The 20,598-nt window shown below is 36.1% G+C and overlaps 2 protein-coding genes across 2 annotated transcripts in view; one reads left to right on the top strand and one right to left on the bottom strand.

Moving 5' to 3' along the window:
• LOC149081769 (uncharacterized) overlaps positions 1 to 20,598 on the bottom strand; it is a 380,853-nt gene that overhangs the window by 249,580 nt on the left and 110,675 nt on the right. The gene's annotated exons all lie outside the window — the stretch shown is intronic.
• Positions 11,388 to 17,777, top strand: LOC149081770 (uncharacterized). The gene is made up of 2 exons (XM_089236851.1): positions 11,388 to 11,467; positions 16,507 to 17,777. Exons 1-2 carry the CDS (start codon positions 11,453 to 11,455, stop codon positions 17,263 to 17,265), a joined length of 774 nt encoding a protein of 257 aa, XP_089092977.1. The 5' UTR covers positions 11,388 to 11,452; the 3' UTR covers positions 17,266 to 17,777.

Here is a 20,598-nt window from a genome sequence, read left to right as displayed (position 1 = left end):
TCCTCGTTTTACTATGTATGGTATTGTAGAGGCGGACTTCACATTAAGGACGGTCAGGTATTTAAGAAAAGTGGAATAGTAATTAATCAACGGCGGAAAAAAAGGAAATGGGTAAATGCCATGACACATTTTGGGCAGTGATTATTTACTACCGTGAACTTTCTCTTCTATTTTCAATTCAACAGGAAGTTGAACAGAATGAAAAAAAATCACCCATTATGGCAGTTCAAAAGACTATTTAAGTAATGAATTGAAATTTGATCTAAAATCTAAATCTTTTTTTAAAAAAAAGTCTATCTATTCAAGACATGGAAGATTAATGTTTTCTCGCGTGAGAATTGGCCACAACATGCACGTGAATAGAATCACGTGTCTGGGTTTTTCTCCAGCATGAACTTGTCCCAAAAAACTTTTTTTCACAGCTATACAAATTAGCTTTTTTTTGTGCGTGGTTTAAATCATAGTTAGCAAGTTATGGTCATGTTTTAAAAAAAAATTGCACCGATATTTCACAAAAATTCCATTGAAAATATGTTTTTGAATGGTTATGGTCCATGGTTAAATTGAGAATATTACAACATCAACAGCCAGTTTTATCGTGTAAAACACAAACGAGATCTTTGCTGAGAGTTATAATACAGTACTTATTTTTTTTTTATCTGGTTATATCGAACAATTACCTTAGTCTGGAACGATACTCGAGAGAAAGCGTCTGTTACAAGGATGCAAAAATAATAATAATAACATTCATAATTGCCTGATACTTCCTAGTATTTCTGTTGGTATCTACATGAAGAAAACGGCGAATGTGGGAAATAATAAAAGGAACTTGTTTGCATATCCGTAACGTTATTTTTTTATGTCATCATAGCGATAAATCAAGATGAGAGAATGGAATATTTTTTATTTGAGAAATAAAAGAAATGTATAACAAGCCGAACAATTCAGGAATATTTGTGTCAAGGCAGAAACCATTATAACAAGCGAGAGGGAACAACCTTAAACATAACCCTTGAGAAGTAATTTCTCTTGAAATATTGCTCTCGTAATTACCAGATTCGTTGGTTCGAACATGTACAAGTAAACCCTCTTGAAAATAAAGAGAACATCACATACACATATAGATAATTATCAATGGTAATATGATAATTTTATAATGGTGATATCCAGTATATATATATACGTATATGTCATGTACCTTTCGTTCATTTCGGTCAACTCTCTTGATCCAGAAAAATGTGTAAAATAATTTCGATTTTTGGTAATTGATAAGGTTTCCTTCGCCGTTGTCAATTATAAGAGAAGTTTCCGGGACAAGGCTATCGTCGGTATAAGTCAATTTTTTTCAGTGTTTCTCCAACACCAGCAGTTGGCATCATCAGCAGGTGTCTAAGTTGCCTAACAAGTTACCGAATTCGAAGATTTTTTTTCTAGCCCGAAGTCCAAAACTTTTCAACCGGAAGAGAGAGGAAGAGCGTGCAACCCGAGTACAGTCAAACTCGGTTGTAATGACACTTAGGTATAGTGTCAATAATTGGTGATCATGGTTGATTCCTGTGGAAAATAATGTTGAGCTTTGCTTATAATGGCGGGGAAAATACAGCTACCTCGGATGTAACGATGCATATTTTGTCATTTTGATTCCGTTTCCCAAGAAATTCCAATAAAAATGACCCGTTTCTCTTCAAAGAAACTCTTTTTATTAAAATACTAACATCAGGGTTGAAGACAATTTGCATATTTTGTAAGTTATACATTGGAAGAATAGGGTAATGAATATAAATTTTCATCTCGCAGATGAAATCTGCTTATTTTTCATGTAGAACTCCCCCCCCCCCCCCCCCCCCATATAACTCTCAATTTCTTACAGACTTGTTTTGGCACTTTACTTCCAGCCAAAATTATTTAAAATTGGCAACTTCTTTTTGCAAAAATTGGTGAATTATCGAGTTAATGATCCCAATTTCTCGTATTCCTCTCGATAAAATAGTCACACTCGGTAATCAAGTTAAACAAATTCATTTTTGTATTTGATTGCGTCTGAATATATTTTTAATTCGTCTTGGAAAATGTCAACCTCGATAACCAGAAGCTTCTTGTCCAATTAAATCCTTCCGGGCGTAAAGATACCACTAGTGGGACACCAATTTAAACCTCTTTTTCGCATTGACGAAAAAACTCGTTCTTTTAAGGGGCTTGGTGCACACAAATTTTCCAAAAAGACACATTTTAAATTTTTTTTTCATTCATTTTCAAATACTACAACATTTTCGCGTTTAACTGTGTCAAAATTTTTGTTCTACCTGTACTAGAAATATTTTGAAAATATTTTAATATAAACTGCTGACAGGCATTATATACGCTAATGTTTCTCACTGAAATGCTCTTTTCTCAAAACTAAGTTTTTTTGTTGGATGAGGATCATTTTTTCGAACAACACTCATTCAAATGTCTTGAAACGTTATGCATCTGTCAACACTATGGTTTTATGTACTTTAACGTGAATATTTTTTATTAAAATTGTTCAAAAAAATGTTATGGCACAAAATATGGGTAAGTTTTGCTGATTTTTGAAAAAGTTAAGTTGCATGTTGTTGTAGTTAAAATTCAAGAAGAAAGTAACCAATAACTAAAATCCTAAATGCTCTTGCTAAATTGCATAAAAACATCAACGTAGTATTTGAGAGAGAAAAATTTAGAGCCTAAAGGGAATAGAAAGTTTTTAAATGTTCCTTTTTTCCCCATAAGAAAACATGGGAAATTAAGATCGTGCATGAACCCCCCCCCCCTTTAAAGCTGAACACATAGTCAGGCGACCACGAGGTTCGGGAGTGCGTGATGGAGACTAGCGACGCAAACAATTGTTTTATTCTACACTTCACACACTCGAGAGGAGGAGAAAGAGGCACTTAATGAGGTGCGGGATTCGAACAACGGTGTTTGTTTTCACCTCGATGTGGGAAATTTCACTATCTGCTGATTGTTTCGTTTCTCCCTTTTTTTCTCTCCTTCTTCTGTGGAGCATCATCATCATCATCATCACACTCTTACATTTCAGAACCCCTCCTGTCATTTCACTCTCCTCCGCCTCGTTTACTATGTGCGGACATCTCTCCCCCCCCCCCATGCATTTTCTCCCTCCCTAGTCGCAATTACTTGAACTCGAATCTCTTCGCTCAATTATAATCGCAGCCTTAGAAGCCTTTTATTTTAGCAATGATAAGCAATTTACTTTGTAAAGCTGATTTTTCAATGGGGCACGCTTTTCTATCCCCACTTACTTTGCACCTGCTGCAAATCGGAAGAAAGCCTATAATTCATATTTTAAAAAAAATGATATGCCGTTTTAAAGGGGATTCGGTGATTTCTGCTATGTTCAGTGATCATTCATTACTATGCTAGTAAAAGGATTACGAATCACTGAGCGATCAGAACAAGCAGCGCCTAGCAGGCTAATAAGAGGAAAAATTCATGATGAAAAAAAAAATCTCAAATTGGTTACTTCCCGATGATGCCAACTGCTGGTGTTGGGTCGGGAAAAATGTCTATAGAAAAATTAACTCATACCGCGACGACGCTCTCATTTCCCGATGACTTCTTTCCGAATTTCTTCAATTTCGTACGATTTTCTGAATATTTTTCTATGGTACACGCCAAAAAAAAGGGAACACTAAAAAACTTCAGTTTTTCGTGGAAAGCCTTCTGTTATAGCGATAACAGCGAAAAGTAGTGGTTAATGTCAAGGTAGATAGAAAATAAAATGCATAGTCACGTTATTTACATTTTGTTACAGAGTTTATTTCAATATCGATAAGCCATCGAACTCTGGAAAAACCTACAGAATATCGCATCTCAAACATCTTGAAGCAAGTATCGCTCTAAAATGATCATGTTAGACCTGTAAAGTCACGAGGATATATGCGGGAATATCTCTATACAGTATATGAGTATACCTGACGATGTATGTATTTTTTTTATTCATGCATGCATTCATACCAGACGCGGTCAACTATCCACAGAAAACAACAAGAGGCCACTTTTTTGATCCTGTGATCATGACCTACGGATATGATGTGAGTCACGGCACCATAAGGGCCATTTCCATGTGGCCAAGAGCCGACAAAAAAAATGAATAAGAAAGCACATTTTCATGTTTATATATATATTTTTTTTAATGAATTGAAAGCTCTGATATAGTATAATGAAATTTATGGTTAGTGAAGAGAGAGAAAAAATGGCACCTCTCTATTTCTCTCTCTCTCTCTCTTCAACAAGTGCCGAAAGGGTCAGATGGAAATTGAAAAGAGGCTTTCCGAGATAGAAGAGGCGTCATTTTCAGTATGATAAGGGTCATTTACATAATTGGCATGGAAAGAATTCTCTTTCCTAACTGCTGGTAGATGGAAAAAAGCGCTTTCGTGATGCAGTATCAAATTGAGAAAAGGCTGAAGAAGACTCCATAGATGTTTGAGATGTCTACTGCGGATCTCCAAAAGCGTATGTTAACCCTCTGTGTGGTTCAACCCACATAAAAACTTATTGAAATTTTTTCATCAATGTAAATTGATGCTGTTTTCGCATATTTTTAATTGAAACAATACATCAGCACAGAAATATAATTAATAAGAGTTGATTTTTTTGAATTAGCTAAAAAAAAAGTGATTAATTTAGGTAAAAATCTGTAGTTTGCCTCGGTTTTAGTGTTATTTATGAACAGATAAAATCTTGCTCAAAAAATCAATGTCAAATATCTTCATCAATGTCAAATGTCTTTATCACGCAGTATCTTCACAAACGTCAAATATCAAGTTTGGTATTTTCCTCGAATTTCATTTCCAATAATCTCAATTTGGTGCCATTGTATAAATCTCTGAACACGTAAAATTTCAGCAGTTTTAAAAAAATTGACACCGACAAGGAATCAACTCTTTCTAGATAGAAAGTATTAAGCCGTATTTTGTATAGAAATGGCACTAAAATATGTACAGGACGTCCATAATTAAAAGTAGCCCACAAGCGATACCCGTCATTAGAAAACTGTGAAATTTTGTGGAGGACTTCATGAAGTGTTGGGAATTTGTTTCAGGTGGGAAAAAAGTTAGCTGCACATGTCGCCACCAGAGGGCGTTTTAGTTTGTATACCTGTAATAAACATGTAAATTTCTGTGACGTCACGCAGCAGCTGTTATAAAACCTAGAAACATTCGCGGAGATATTGTTTCTCAATGGGTTTGCTGATCACAATGACAATAAGTTTTCGAGATCGCGCTTTCTTGGTCAAATTATTTTACCATAACAGCCATTCCGCAGTAACTGCTTTACGGAAATATCGGACTTGGAAGAGGATTCGAAAAGGTCCAATGAATGTTAAAAACCTTTGGAGTATGATAACCAAATTTGACTCCTTCTACGAGGAGTTACGTTCTATAGGTCCAGTGATATGTTCGATCACCGGGTAGCGATATGCATTGCTGTTACAGATCGAAATTGTTCCGGCTCTGAAAGCATGTCACTGCCTTGCAGACACAATCATCATGCAAGACGGAGCCCCCCAACACATTGCAGTGTGAGTTAAGAATGTTCTTAAAACAGATTTTACAGAAGAACGTGTCATCATCTGGCATTTCCCTAATCTATGTCCTCCCAGATCCCCGGACCTTAATCCATGCGATTTTTGGCTTTGGGGGCATTCGAAACGTCTGGTAAGTAGTGACAATCTTGCGATTTCACATGGTATGTGAAAATGATGGCCATTATGTAGAACACGTTTTGTTGCAGTAAAAATTGTAAAAGTGTTTAACAATTGTTGAAATTGTAAACGCTTGCCTAAATGTGTCATTTCCTGATAAAACGCCTTCTAGTGGAGACATGTGCTATTAATGCCCCCCCCCCCCCCGAAACAAATTCCCAACACTTCATGAAGTCCTTCACAAAATTTCACAATTTCCTGATGACTGGTTTCGCCTGTAGAATACTTTAAATTGGGTCTTTTAATTATGGACGCCCTGTATTTTATAAAATGCCAAACAAAATTGAGAAAATAAATAGATACAATGGTTTTTTCCGTCTCTTTTTGTTTTGTGCCCATGTATTTCTCATATTACTCATATTACTCAAATATACAAATACAAATACAAATACAAATACAACGCCACAACAGGCAAAATGCCCAGCGAGGTGGCTGATAAAAAGATGCCCATAAAAATATGGTTGTCATATGTTTCAAAAATACAGCAACCCAATTAAAAATGCAATTAACACAAATTACAAACAATATATACACAGGGTTAAGTTGAGAAAAAGCTGAACACCCCCCCCCCCCCTCCCATAGATGTTTAAGGTGTCTGCCATGGATTCCGAAAGTTTATGTTAACACTTTATCTACCAGATTGAAAATAAAAAATACCAATTCTCTCTCCAAATATGTTGATTAATACATAATAATGAGCATTTACCACAAAAAAGGTCATAATCTGTTTTATAATTTTTTAGGTGTGCAGTGTTCTAATACATTACACAAAAGTGTAATTCATAAAAACACAAAAGTGTAATGTAGTAAACACTTCTACAGGAGTGACTACATCTAACTGAATTTCATTAATTAACATGTTTAAAAAACTAGTCCCAATAACTCGTTCTGTCATCTGGTAATCGTAAAATAGTTACAATGGAACCTCCCCTAACGGACACTCCCCGTGTTGGGAGGTGTCTTCTTATCCCACTTCTTATCCCCGGTCCCGTGAAAGGGCTTTAATGTATTTCGCTCCCCGTTAGCGGATACTCTCGATAGCGGACAGTAAAATCAAGCAAACTCTAATTTATTACGTTTTGTTCATGAATTTATAAATCGAGAATTTATCATATATCAGTATACAGGGTGGGCACCGTAGAAACTTTTGCTCATAAAAACCGGAAAAATAACCGAAATAAAAAATGGTTTGCAGCGTTAGCATCGCTAGATCACGGGAATTTTTTTTAAGACAGCAAAAAAAACCCTCAAAAACTGCCGATAGGTGGCGCCGACGTACACAAGCCAAAGAAAAGATACGCAAATAAGGAACAGAATACGAATAATGCGAAAATCAAAAACCGTTTATTACAGCAGTAGGTGTTCCACATGACCACCACCACAGAGTATAATACATTGCAGGCGAGTCACAAATCCAGCAACAGAAGTGTAGCAGGTCCGGATGCATACATGAAACCCCTCGGAGGATCGCATCTTTCAGTTCCGGCAGATTGGATGAACCGGATCGATACATCCGGGACCATACGGCTCGTACCAAAGCCACCTATCGGCTGTTTTTTTTTTCTTTTCCTGTCTTAAAAAAATCCTCATGATTTAGCGATGCTAACCCTGCAAACCGTTTTTTATTTCGGTTATTTTTCCGGTTTTTATGAATTTTTAAAGTTTCTACGGACTTCTTGCACACCCTGTATTTATCATATCGTATAATACGGTGATTATGTGCAATCCCAATCTCGTATTGTACATCGTCCCTCCCCAATAGCGGACAAAATTTTCGGTCCTATGGGTGTCTGTTATCAAGAAATTCTACTGTATACAGCCTTTATACAGTATTTTAAAATACCAAAGGCCCAAAAACGTATGTAAGAGACATTACAGGGTTTAAAAAGAAAGTGGTATTTCAAAATACCGTCAGTAATGAAAGGGTTACGATGATCTGAGCATATATGGCCATTTATAATCAATTTCTTACCAATCTGATATTTTATGTGACTTGATGACTACATATTTGCTACATCAATGGGAAAATTAGATGTTATTTATGCCAAGACGAATATTTGATGAGTTTCGAGGTCAATAATGAATGGCAAACTTCATTATCTATTCGTAACTGAATAATACTTAGATAACTTCGAGCTTAGCTAGTCATTTGAGAGGTGTCTTAATCCAAGTCACTTTGACCTAGTGGCATCGAATTAATTAATGGTAATCCTGTGACATTGTTTTGTGCTGATGCTACCCGAAATCTGTTATAAGAATTCTTTTTGATTGAAGAAATTCATACTTGAGTACAAAATGCCGAATAAATTAGCAGTTATATAACTAATGAGCATTGAAATTTTATTTAATTTTCTAGGGAATGAGGTATAGATGGGCCTATAGCCTAAATACGACCCCGGGTTTTGTTTCGCCTTAAACTAGTTGCGCGATCACATACATCTGACTTTCTCAGCAATTAAAATTGAAATTTTACTATAATTTCTTTTAATGTTCGTAGTTTTTTGATTGCTAGAAATTTCTTAAAAAATCTATTAACTCTGGAGCAGTGGTTCTCAACCAGGAGCCATGTGCCCCCCTTCCCTTGTGGTACTGGGATATTTTAAGGGGGCCACGGAAGAAAATTAAGTGGGAGAGAAGCCGTGACATAGGGTAATTAAGAGGCCCACAGAGAGTTGAGGGAAAAGTTTAGATGTGACGAAATAAAGCTTTTTTTATGAAAGCGAAATTTTGTGGGAGAGAATGTGTGAACTTTTAGGGCATAGACCCTGAACCATCTTGACGCATGGACCCATCCAGGGGATGGGTGGGGGGGAGGTCATGCCTATTGGAGGCCTACATGACGAGATCTGGTATTATCATCTTTTCGGTAGTAAGCTTGCAAATATAGCCTAAGTTGTTACTTAAAGTTATGCATGGTGCCCCAGAACAACACTTTTCTCGGGGCCCATGATGTTGAGACGAACCTGCATAGAATCTCTTTCCCCCCCCCCCCACAAGAAGGAACCTCACTGAAATCTAGCTCATGGCTCATGGTAGGTGAGATCCAGCGTGATGTGTAGGGGAGGGGCTTCTTTTGTTCCCCGTATTTTACAGGACAGACCAGTATCCTCCAGTGTAATTCGGCTCTTGGTAGAGGTCCCCCCCCCCCTAATTGTTGCTTGGCCCAAGAGTCTACAGATCGGCCGTATTTATAAAAAATTCTGTTCACTATAAGAATTTAGTTTTGTATATATATTCCCTTTTAACAATTCAGTTAAGTAAGAAAGGTTTCTCTCCTGGGGGACGGGAGACCTGGATGAGACCTGGGGGGGGGGTGGGAAGCACGAGAAAAAAAAAGTTAAGAAACACTGCTCTAGAGCAATGTTTCAACTGCGCATCGGTGGCAATGAATGAAATTTGAGTAATTTCGTTAAACCACGGATATGAAAGAAATATTTTGCAGACTGGGCGAAAGTATAAATGCATAGGAGAAATAATTTGAGGACCAGAAAAAAAATGAATAAATACGAGAAATAACTTGCGAACTGCCAAATAAAGACATTGATAAGATAAATACAGTTGGACTTTGGTTATAACGAGCTTAATTCGTTCCGCGAGCGTGTTCGTTATCCGAATAGCTCGTTATGCGAATCAAACTTCACTGTAGGAAATAATGGAAACTCGGATAATCCGTTCCACAATTATTCATTCACATAAAAATGACTAATAAAAATGGCATTCAATAATTAAACACAATAATAATAATATATAATACAATAAAATATACATAATATATATAAATAACGACATAAATAACCATATAATACGATAATGTTTACACAAACATGATCGACTATTAACTTACTCTAAACGACGAGGGAAAGCAGGACTATCGTTTAGGACGATTTACCGACTCACTGTTATTTGCGAACTTATTCTTTTTGCGTGACTTTCAGAAATAACCTTATTCAATGACACTTGCTTTTGCCTCTATTTTAGGATTTCTGAAAAATTATAAATTGCAGTGTTCGTTGGAGAGATTGTACATTGCTACAGCTTTATTTGGGTTGTTTCTTTTCTACAGAGTTTTGCGCAAATTCCTATATTCCTACACACACATTCTACACATCTCTCTAATCTATTTTTATATGAGGGACTTCTTACTTCTCTCTTCCTCGGACGAGATACCGTCCATGAACTCTAGCTGGTGCGTGCAAAAGAGATCCATAACTTCATCTACCGTCAACTTCTATAGACATTTTTCACCACTAGTTCTTGAATGCCATCCTCATGCACCTCCAGCCCATGGTCTTCCCCAACAACAAAATCTCTTCCACAAGTAGTGGCTCTTGTTCATGAGCTAGCCCCCCCTTAAAATCACGTTCAATAATGCAATCAATATAGTTTCTTTTCCAAGCAGAATTTGAAAAAAAACTTCAGGTGCACATACGCATCGCTGCTATGTTACATTTAGTTTCGTAACGTAAATATTCACACTCGCACGTATATTAAATTTCCGACTGAGTCACGCTTACCGGAGACCGTAGGGAAGAATATTGCCCAAAATACCATAACACGTGTGTGTGCGAAAGCAAAATAACATCAGCTCCGTTGCGATAGCATGAAAATAAATATAAAAAAATTTTGCTCGTAATGAGAACCATCGCTCGATAACCGAGTCAAACTTTGTTCAAAATGTTTGCTCGTTATGCGAATCGCTCGTTAACCGAAGTTCCACTGTTAATTGGAAGCCGGTAAAAATGCATAAATAGGAGGGACAATTTGAGGAACGGTAAAAAAAGTAAAAAGTCATCAAGGAAATAATTCTCAGAAATGAAACCCAATTATACGACTGTATTTTACTTATTAAATCTAAAATTATGTAGTGGGTCTAAATTTATGAACTGATGTTTGGCTGTGACCAGCAGTTGAAGAAAACTGCTCTAGCGAATCAAAAATAAATAAATAAAACATATTTTGAAACTCCAATTTCAAATTAAATGACTTGAAATTAAATTTTTCAGTAATTTTTCAATCGGAATCGTGCTTGAATGAGAACAAAGTTAGTCGTTCGAAATTATATAATTTATGCTAATATGCTTCAAACAATATTTCTAGCCTAAAAATCCGATAAATGAATGCATCAATGTCCATCAACTGATTTTATCGCATTCTAGAGTTCAATTACATGAATTGAACCAAGAAATATCTCGATCAGAATCGATAGGGAGAAATAAAGTTTCGAATGAATCACAGTTTCATAACCGTCCGTAACACACATTGTCGATACTTTCTATTGCATTTCTACTTATAGTTGTTGTTGTTTTTTTAATTCAGTATCACGATTGAGTGAGTCCAAACAAAAGGCAACGGTTCATCGATCTTTAACGTAATTATCATTTTGAGTTCACCATTAAACGATACTAACACAAAAATCTAATCTGTGGCTTCGGGCACTTAAAGTGAACTATATTTTTAATGCACCTAAAAATCAATCAGGTGTTTTACAAAACCACCAAATGTTCTCGTCATTTTCCCCCGCGGCCATTTTGAATTTCATAATAATGTGAACCAATTCCTCACTAAATACCGAAACTAACAGACAGTAAAATTGTTTTCGTAAACTTTCTTTCGTAAAATCTTTTGGATAATAGCGTAATCGTATTTTTTGTTTTATTCAGAGACGCCAGAATAGATTCTTGGAGTATACGAGGAAGTTGGAAAATGCACTTCAGCACGGTAAGAATAATATCAGTATTATTATTAAATAATCGAAAATTATATAATAATGTTTTGTATGAATTTATTTTCTGTGAATGTAATACACAATGTAATGCAACATTTGGATTAAATACAATTCAATATGTTTACATTCGAGGAACGCACATGTCGGGGATATGATCGAAGAGTGAAATTTTCAACGGGATGGATAGGATGGACCACATTGCGTTATTAATACACTGTCAATCAACTACTTCGACAAGGTGACACCAGTATCGTTTAGTAAGGGACAATTCCAGGTTCTGGTGTCGCAAGCAGTTTTTCCTCTAATAGGGTTGTTAATAAATGGAATAACATTCGTGAATTCGAACGAAATTGACACGTTTAAACAACAAGTACGATAAGTATGATGGGATAAATCGAAAAGTTATCCACATTTAACAACCATAATCTTTTTTTATGGGCAGTGGTGTGCACATACAGGGTGTCCTGTAAGTGGTTAGTGGTCGAGTGGTTATAGTTCCGGACTCGCGATGCGAGGATCCGGGTTCGAACCCCACAGTGGTGGTCGGCTGAAGTTGGTTTTCTGTGGTTCCCAACTTCAAGGCGCAAATGCGAGCCGATCTCCCCGTTAAAAAGTCTCGCCGCAGAGAGCAACAGTCCTACAACGATAAATCATTCAATCATAACACTTCACTCATAGTTAGAAAAACTGGTGGCAGATGGCAGCACTACACATAACAAGCATTACAGAGAAACAGAAAACTTCACGTCAGGTTTCACTACACGTACACGCACATTCCCGCATGTACCGACTCGTTGGGGGTTCCGCGGGGGGGGGGGTGCATGTGTGGTGTAGCAGCAGTAGGTAGGGCCTCCAAAAAATGGCTCGGGGATCCATGATGTTCTTAAGTCAGCCACCTCGTTGGGCAATTTGCTTGTTGTGGCGTTGTATTTGTATTTGTATTTATAAGTGCTTTGGCACGGCCTTTATCTCATCAACCGTCCGTCGTAGAGCCAATGTAAAAAAAAATGCTCAACAGGCGCTCGAAAATTACCCAGGACCAGTTTTGAGAATGTAAATGCAGTATGTAACAAAATAAAAAAAAGTAAATTTTTATACGCCCCCCTCAACTTCCCAAAGTTTTTGCCCTATCTCTCGAGATGCCAAAAAAATCCATGTTTCCAAGTGCAGAAACATGAACTTTCACATAGATATTCAAATTCGAAAAACGGAGGAAATTTGGGAAAGGAAAGCGTTAAATGTAAAAAAACCATTTTATCCATATTTAACGCTGTTTTTTGCCCCAAATTCGAATGTCTCCGTGAATATTGTACTCAGAAACGTTGAAGTTTCTTCGTTGGCAGTAGTAGAGAAAGGACAACACAACGTTTTAACTGGAAGTTAAAAACTGGGAGGGGACCGTATAATAATTTATATATTTTTTTAAATTTTGTTACACCTCTCAAAACTGTTACAGGATAGTTTTTGAACGGCTGTTGAGCATTTTCTTTTTTTATTAGAATCTTACCTCTCTACAACGGACGGTTAATGAGATGAAGGCCATGATAGAACTTACAGAACACTTTGTATATCATTAATTTTAGTTTTTTTTCTTTCGTTTTACTGTATATGATTTGATATATATATATATATATATATATTGGGTTGCTTTCTTTTCTTTCTTTCAAACCGAGACATTCAGATCTATATCGCAATGGGCAATTTACTACCTAGGGAGTTGTGCCGGAAGTGTAGGTGTATGTACCCAACAGTAGGAGTGTGTATCTAGTGTTGTGTCTGATTTTCAATGCTGCCAGCTATATTTCAGAAGTGAAGTGAGTGAAGTGTTACGATTGAATATTTGTAATGTTTGTAGGCCTGTTGCTCACTGTGGCGAGACTTTTTAAAGGGGAGATCAGCTCGCATTCGTGCCTCGAAGTAGGGAACCACAGAAAACCAACTTCAGCCGACCACCACTGTGGCAACGGTGGGGTTCGAACTACATTGGGGGTGGGGTTTCAGTCACCTTGTTGGGCATTTGCCTGTTGTGGCCGCCTTTGTGTTTGTAGTTTGCATTTGTATAAAATTATTGATATATGATCATAGACCTCTCGACCAGGAGGTTTACAAGGCTCTTACCGGGTTTCTTTCCAGGGTGGAGGCGGAGCTCAACATTATAATTTTTATAGTTTTTACTCTAGGCATTCATCAGGGAAATCAACTCACTACAATAGTGGAAGTTATCCACAAAGAAAAAAAATATGGGAGCTCATTCAGAAATATCGTGATGTCCCAAAACAGTCTTCATCCAATACGCACCTAGAGGCGTGATTCATGCATCAAAATTCAAATTTACTCCTCCAAATTTCGTTGAGGAGTGAAATTAATCCTTGAAAATTTAGGTAATTTTCCTTCTAATGGAGTCATTTCTCACTAATGAAAAAAATGCATCTCTTTTTGTGAATAAACCCCTTAAAATTTTGGGGAGGAGTGAAATTACTCTCTGATAATATTTTCGGATAACGCTGGTCCCAACTGAAATAACCACTGAGAAACGATTAATTGAGGTGGTTTTTTGAAGCCTTCGTCAATTGAAAGAGTTTTTCGGACCCGTCTCGTTGGAATTTCACTTTCTCCTATTAAAAAACATTGAGAAGAGAATGAATTTGTACCAATGTCTATCATTTCCCGAAGAACTAACTCTTTAATTGTGAGTACTTTAACTCTTAAGAAAGCACTTTAATTGTCTTTTCATCAATTTTATTACAGAAATCGCCGTGGTTGTTTTTTTTTATCAATTTATTTATTGTTATTTTCGGTTCCGTTGATGTAAAATGAATCATTCTATATTCTGTGCATAATTATTAGCAAAATATTTTCCAGTAGATGTAGTACAAATACAAATATAACGCCACAACAGGAAAAATGCCCAACGAGGTGGCTGATAAAGAAAACTATGTTTAAAGAAAATAAATTTTCTCACATAACGTATATGATCTCATACAAAAAGTAAATGTGATTAGCGATTTCTAAAATGATGGACAAAAATATAGCCATAAACTTGGTCCTCAAGTTTTGTCGTGAAATTTATGTTCTATCACATAATCAGAATATAGACTTATAATCAGCATAGGTGTCTTTCTCGTTTTCTAGGGCACATTGAGATAAAAATAACTTGTCCAAATCGACTCTATGTCTTTCCGGGACGAGCTACTTTGCATTTTTTGTGATTGAAATAGATTCCCTTGCTGTCTTTTTTCATGTACTTACCGAAGAGCAGCCGTTGACCAAAAATGTCCACTATTACGAATTACAAACTCGTACAAATTCACATTTTCTTTTTTATCACAAATATTTCACTTTGAATAAAAACTATTCTCCTGTTCTTTCTGGGCTTTGTAAACGGCCACCGTCCAGTAATACAGTATATACTTCGTAAAAAGTATTGAATTTTTTTTTTTAATTTTCTGTAGCTATTGCATTTTCAGTATGGAAAGTGAATATGCGCAATACCGACTTTGCATGATACGGACAAGTGATGAGGACAAGTAATTCGTGCATGTCTTGCAGAAACGTATTCTTCAAACAACTGATCTTTACAAAGTACTATCAGAATGTGAAGGAAAGGGACTTTCCCCCGGATATTACGCCGAAGTGAACTCGGAAGGAAAGTGTACTGGTCTGCGCTGGGAATCTAACCAGAGTCCTTTTCTTAATTTTACATACTGTGCTTTTTACATGTGCACTTTTCTCCCGTAGCCCCCCTTAAAACATCCCAGTACCACAAAGGAGGCCACATGGCTCCTGGTTGAGAACCACTCTGCTTCAAAGTTAATAGATTTTTTTAAAAAGTTTCTAGCAATCAAAAACTACGAACACTAAAAAAAAAAAGTAATAGTAAAATTTCAAGTTTAATTGCTAAGAAAGTCAGATGTATGTAAACCTGTGATCGCGCAACTATAGTTTAAGGCGAAACAAAACCCAGGGTCGTATTTAGGCTATAGGCCCATCTATACCTCATTCCCTAGAAAATTAAATAAAATTTCGCTGCTCATTACTTATATAACTGTGTGTGTGCTAATTTATCCGGCATTTGATGAAAGTATGATTATCTTCAATCAGTATTTTATCAATCACTACGATTTTCTTCGAGCTTAACTCGCTGAAGCAGAGACTGGGCAACGTCCCTTAACTTCAACAAATGGCCTCGTGCAAATTGACAAGTTCATTCTTCGGCATGATATCCGAAAAAGTCTCTTTCCTTTCATGTATTGAGCTGAGACGAACCATCCTATTCTCGCGCTGTTGGCAGAATAGTTTTGTCTACATAATATCGATGCAGTACAGGGTGTCCTGTAAGATGGTTGACGAGATAAAGATGAAGTCTTTATCTCGTCAACCGAGCGCCGAAGAGGTATAGTTTCAATTTAAAAAATGCTCAAAAGGCGTTAAAAAAAATTACCCTGTACCAATTGTGAGAGCAAGAATACAGTGTGTCACAAAATAAGAAATCTAAATTTTCATGCGGACCCCTTGTTCTCCCAATTAGAAAGTTGTTTCCCGTCTCTTCTGAGGGCAACAAAAAAAAACTCCAAAAAAGTTTCCAAGTGTAATATTCACTGAGATATTCGAATTCAAAACTTCCAACTTCCCTCCGATTTTTGAATTCAAATATCTCAGCGCGTATTGCACTTAAAAGCATATGATTTTTGTTTCTGTGTTCAGAAGGGACAGGGCAACAACTTTCTAATTGGAATTTAGAAGACAGGGAACCGTATAAAAATTTAGATTATTTTATTTAGTGACACACTGTGTTTTTACTCTCAAAAAACTGGTACAGTGCAATTTTTTTAACGCCTTTTGAGCATTTTTTAACTTAAAATCATATGTCTACGACGGACGGTTGATGAGATAAAGACTCATTAAGTCTTACAGAACATCCTGTATAATATTGTAAGTAGACCAAAATAATGTATTTTCATACCTTACGCATGTTCACTTTTAAGAAAAGTTCTTAATTCGTTCGCTAAGACAACTCCAATTTTTTTTGTAGGTTAACTTGTTGTTGATGCTCTCAGTTTTGATATTGGGATGCAGGTCAGAGGAACCCTACAATCATCGAGAAAAACGTCTTAGGACGAGTTACGTCTCCACTCAAAGACACGTCGATTATGGACCAGAGGAACAGATCGTCCGATACGGTGGATTCGGTGGCAAAGGATACGGCGGATCCGCTTACGATCCGCACTTATACCAACGCGGGTTCGATACATACGGTGTACCGGCATACGGTGGGTACAGGTACGGAGTTCCAGGACAGAAATACAAAGAAAAGACCTTTGGAAAGCACGGAAAAGTCTATTCGGGGCACGGAAACGAGGGCGTTGTTTATCACAAGGACAAAAGAAGGATCATTCGTGGTGGAGGTAGGAACAAGCAACGTGTTTATCCAAGTGCACCGTTCGAAAAGCAAGACAAGAATTATCACTACGAACGTCAGATCGATCAGCCGTATGAAACCGAAGTGTATTCTGTGGACGAGACAAGATACAGCCGACCCTCGGAACAGGGATTCGCAGATGACGGGCCAGAGTTCTTGCGACAGCTCAGAGCTTCGTTCGGATTCAACGACGGAGTGTCATCACCATACGACCTAATCGATGGTCTAGCATACGACGATGACTACGGTACCTACGATGGCTATAATGGTATGGCTTATGGTGATAGTACTGACCCATATTACACAGGTTACGGAGCACAGAATTACGGCGGCTATACTGATATGGACTATCTGGGTTCCGTGGACTATTAAGCTCATAAAAAAAAAGTGAAAATATTAATATGGGTAGCAAACTTTAAAGTTGAACTTAGGCCGGGATTACACAATAAAAGTTTCATAAAAGTTCATTTAAAAAACTTCGACCTTAATGGACGAATTAAAAACTTAACTTAAACTTCGAATTAAAAATTCGACCACAATAAGGTTATTCCGGCCTTAGGTCGGTATTACATTACAAAAGTTCTTTGACAAAGATATTTTATAAAGTAAGTTTGCAAAGACGTATGGTAGTTTAATGGTCATAAAAGATGTGCTTCGTCAAAGTTTCTTTTATTGAAATAAGACCAGTATTTGATATAAGATTTAGTTGGTATACACTTTCTATTCTGAAGTTTCAACTGCTGAAGACCACTACATACGTACTCTGCGATTTGATCAAATAATTAAAAAAATGAGTTATAGATGGGAGCTACAAAGATCTTAGGCCGGGATTACACTATGAAAGTTTTATAAAAGATCTTTTAAAAACTAAAAAAAGCAACCAATTGCCGCTTATTGGTTGCATTTTTCATGTTTTATAAAAGGATTTTTATAAAACTTTTATAGTCTAATCCGGGCTTTAATCTATAAAAATCTGATATTTGATCACTTCACACACACACATACACTTTTTTTTCTCCCTATTCTTTGAAATCGAAGCCTTTACAATGAATGCAAATGATAAATTTGCTACAACAATTCGTAAAACAAACTTGATCCATAGCTAGTACCGGTTACGGATAAGTAAACTGAAACTAAACAAAGCATTTAAAATATTTGATAAATATTTTTATACAGTGTAATATGATCCCTTTATTGTCTTAAAAGACGTTTTACAAAAGAATCTAAATAAAAGTTTTATAAAAAGGTCTTTGTCAAAGATTTTTATAGTGTAATATTGGCCATATAGTCACATACCTTTCCAAGTATATTTATTGCATAATGGAAATGATGTTTTACCGAAAAGCATTGGCTACAAATGAAGAACATTAATTATGGTACCGATAATTATGATTTGCGATTATTTTGAATCATTTAGTGGTAATAAAGTTTATTTTTTTTACATACAGTAATAATCGCAACATTTGCATTCTTTTTCTTTCTTTTTTTTCAATTAGACGCAATTGAGCAAAGCTTGAACATCAAGCTTTTGACGTCATGTTCAGGGAAAAAAAAAGGTAAAGACAACAGGCTCCATGGCCATCGTGATGAACTATCGTATGGGAACCAGGTTCAAATCCCGCTGACGACATAGTGGTGGTCGGCTGAAGGTGGTTTCTTGTGGTTTTCCAACTTTGGAGGTGGGGGGAGGGTTGGTGCACGATCTTGGCTTCCTATGCTTTCCTATGGGAAAAATCGCCTTCCTTTATGGAAAATTAAATTTTTCTGTTCACTTCAGGAATTCAATTTTTTTCCTTAAAACTATGAATAATTTTATGCAACTTAAAACGAGTATTTGGGATTTTAGTTGCGGGTTATTTATTTTTTTTTTTTAATTTTAACTTCAACAACATGCAACTTTTTCAAGAATCACCAAAATTTACCCAAAGTTTGTGCCATAAAAATTGTTTAAATAATTTTAATAAAAACTCCCTTTGTTAAAGTACGCAAAACCATAGTGTTGAGAGACAGCGAAGTTTCAAGACATTTAAAAGAGTGGTGTTTGAAAAGATGTTCCCTATCTAACAAAAAAGTTAGTTTTGAGAAAAGAATATTTTAGTGGAAAACATTAGTGTGTATAATGCCTGTCAGCAGTTTACATTCAAATATTTTAAAAAGTATTTCTAGTACAGGGTAGAATAAAAACTTGAACCAGTTAGGCCGGGATTACAGTATAAAAGTTTTGCAAAAGTGCTTTTATAAAACTTGAAAATTACAACCAATAAACCAATCCATTGCATTCGAGCAAATGTAACCGATCAGTGTATTCGTTGCTTTTATCAAACTTTTATAGTGTAATCCCAGCCTTAGACGCAGAAAAGTTCATATTATTTGAAAATTGAAAAATTCGAAAATGTGTTTTTTGGAAAATTTGCGTACACCAACCCCCTTCAAGTTGTGAATCTGTGCCTGCCTATTATTTAAAAAAAAATCTCGCCACCGAGAGCACACACACAATCGGGCTTACAAAATTTAAAATTCACACATAATACAACATTCAAATTAACCTTAAATTAATTAACATTAAATTAATTGCACCAAAATTCGGAACCGAGATGGCAGTACAATTTGAACGCATGGCAAGTATTCTTAAGAAAAAAATCTACACGTTTAATACACAACACATATACAACACCTTCCGATATACACCACGTTACATGTTCATATTTACGAGGTACGTGCGCGGTTCAGTAGACGTGGAAGGGGAAATATTTCTCGCGAGAAGTCGCATCGAAGAGACGAATAGCTAAGAAAAAGTATAATGCTGCTCCTTCTGCTCTACATATTACGGGACATTCCTTTATTTTTCCATAAAAAACTTTACCCATCCAGATTTTTCTTAAAATGTCCCGTTTTTTAAGCAAAAATTTTTTCATCTTAACTGAAATCGTACAATTTTTTCCCCTTAAAATACATTTTTAGTGAAGGGCAGATTGCAGTAATCCATTTCTCTTTCCATAAGAATTTTTTTTTTAAATTTCAGACAAAGTTGGCAATTTTTTTCCACTTTTTCGGTAAGAATTGGCGAAGTCACATATTTTCCTGAATGAAATATGGCTAGCCGATAGAAAAAAGGCTGGTAATTTAATAATAAATACACTAATTTAGGGTCATCAGATTTTGATGAAACTTGATTGCTACGTTATTTTAACGATATGTCAGTAGATAAATTTACCTCGATTGTTAGGCTTAAAACTGGCATGAGTTGGGGGTGCCAACAAATATACAGTTGAATCCCGTTATAACGAATTCCAAGAGACCGGAGAAATCACTTCGTTCTAATTAAATTTCGTTATAAAGGAATGACAGGTTTTTGTATTGTTCCTACGTAAACTTATCTAGGGGGAATTAGAAAAGTGTTCGCTAAAACGAGATTTCCGCTATAACGGTATTCGTTAATATGGGATTCGACTGTAGTATTATGGGATTATGCCCTTTTCTTCGTGGTTCGACTGTACATGTACAGTTTTTTGTTATATTGTTCAATGCTCTCACATGCATCAATAATCATACAAGTTTTATAATGCACTGTAATATTCATGTACGGAAATAAACTGAAATCGAAATTACTTTCCTTAAATTTCCTAAGACAACCATATCCAAAAAAATTTTTAAGGATTCAGTACGTCTAAAATTTCCATGTTATCTATGATTGCTTAAATAATG

The sequence above is a fragment of the Pholcus phalangioides genome, unplaced genomic scaffold (assembly GCF_987345545.1).
Source record: "Pholcus phalangioides strain wild (caught in Gottingen) unplaced genomic scaffold, Ppha-v1.0 ptg000009l_1, whole genome shotgun sequence".
Taxonomy (NCBI): domain Eukaryota; kingdom Metazoa; phylum Arthropoda; class Arachnida; order Araneae; family Pholcidae; genus Pholcus; species Pholcus phalangioides.
The sequence above is the reverse complement of the archived record's forward strand: the minus strand, read 5'-3'. Positions and strand labels throughout refer to the sequence as shown.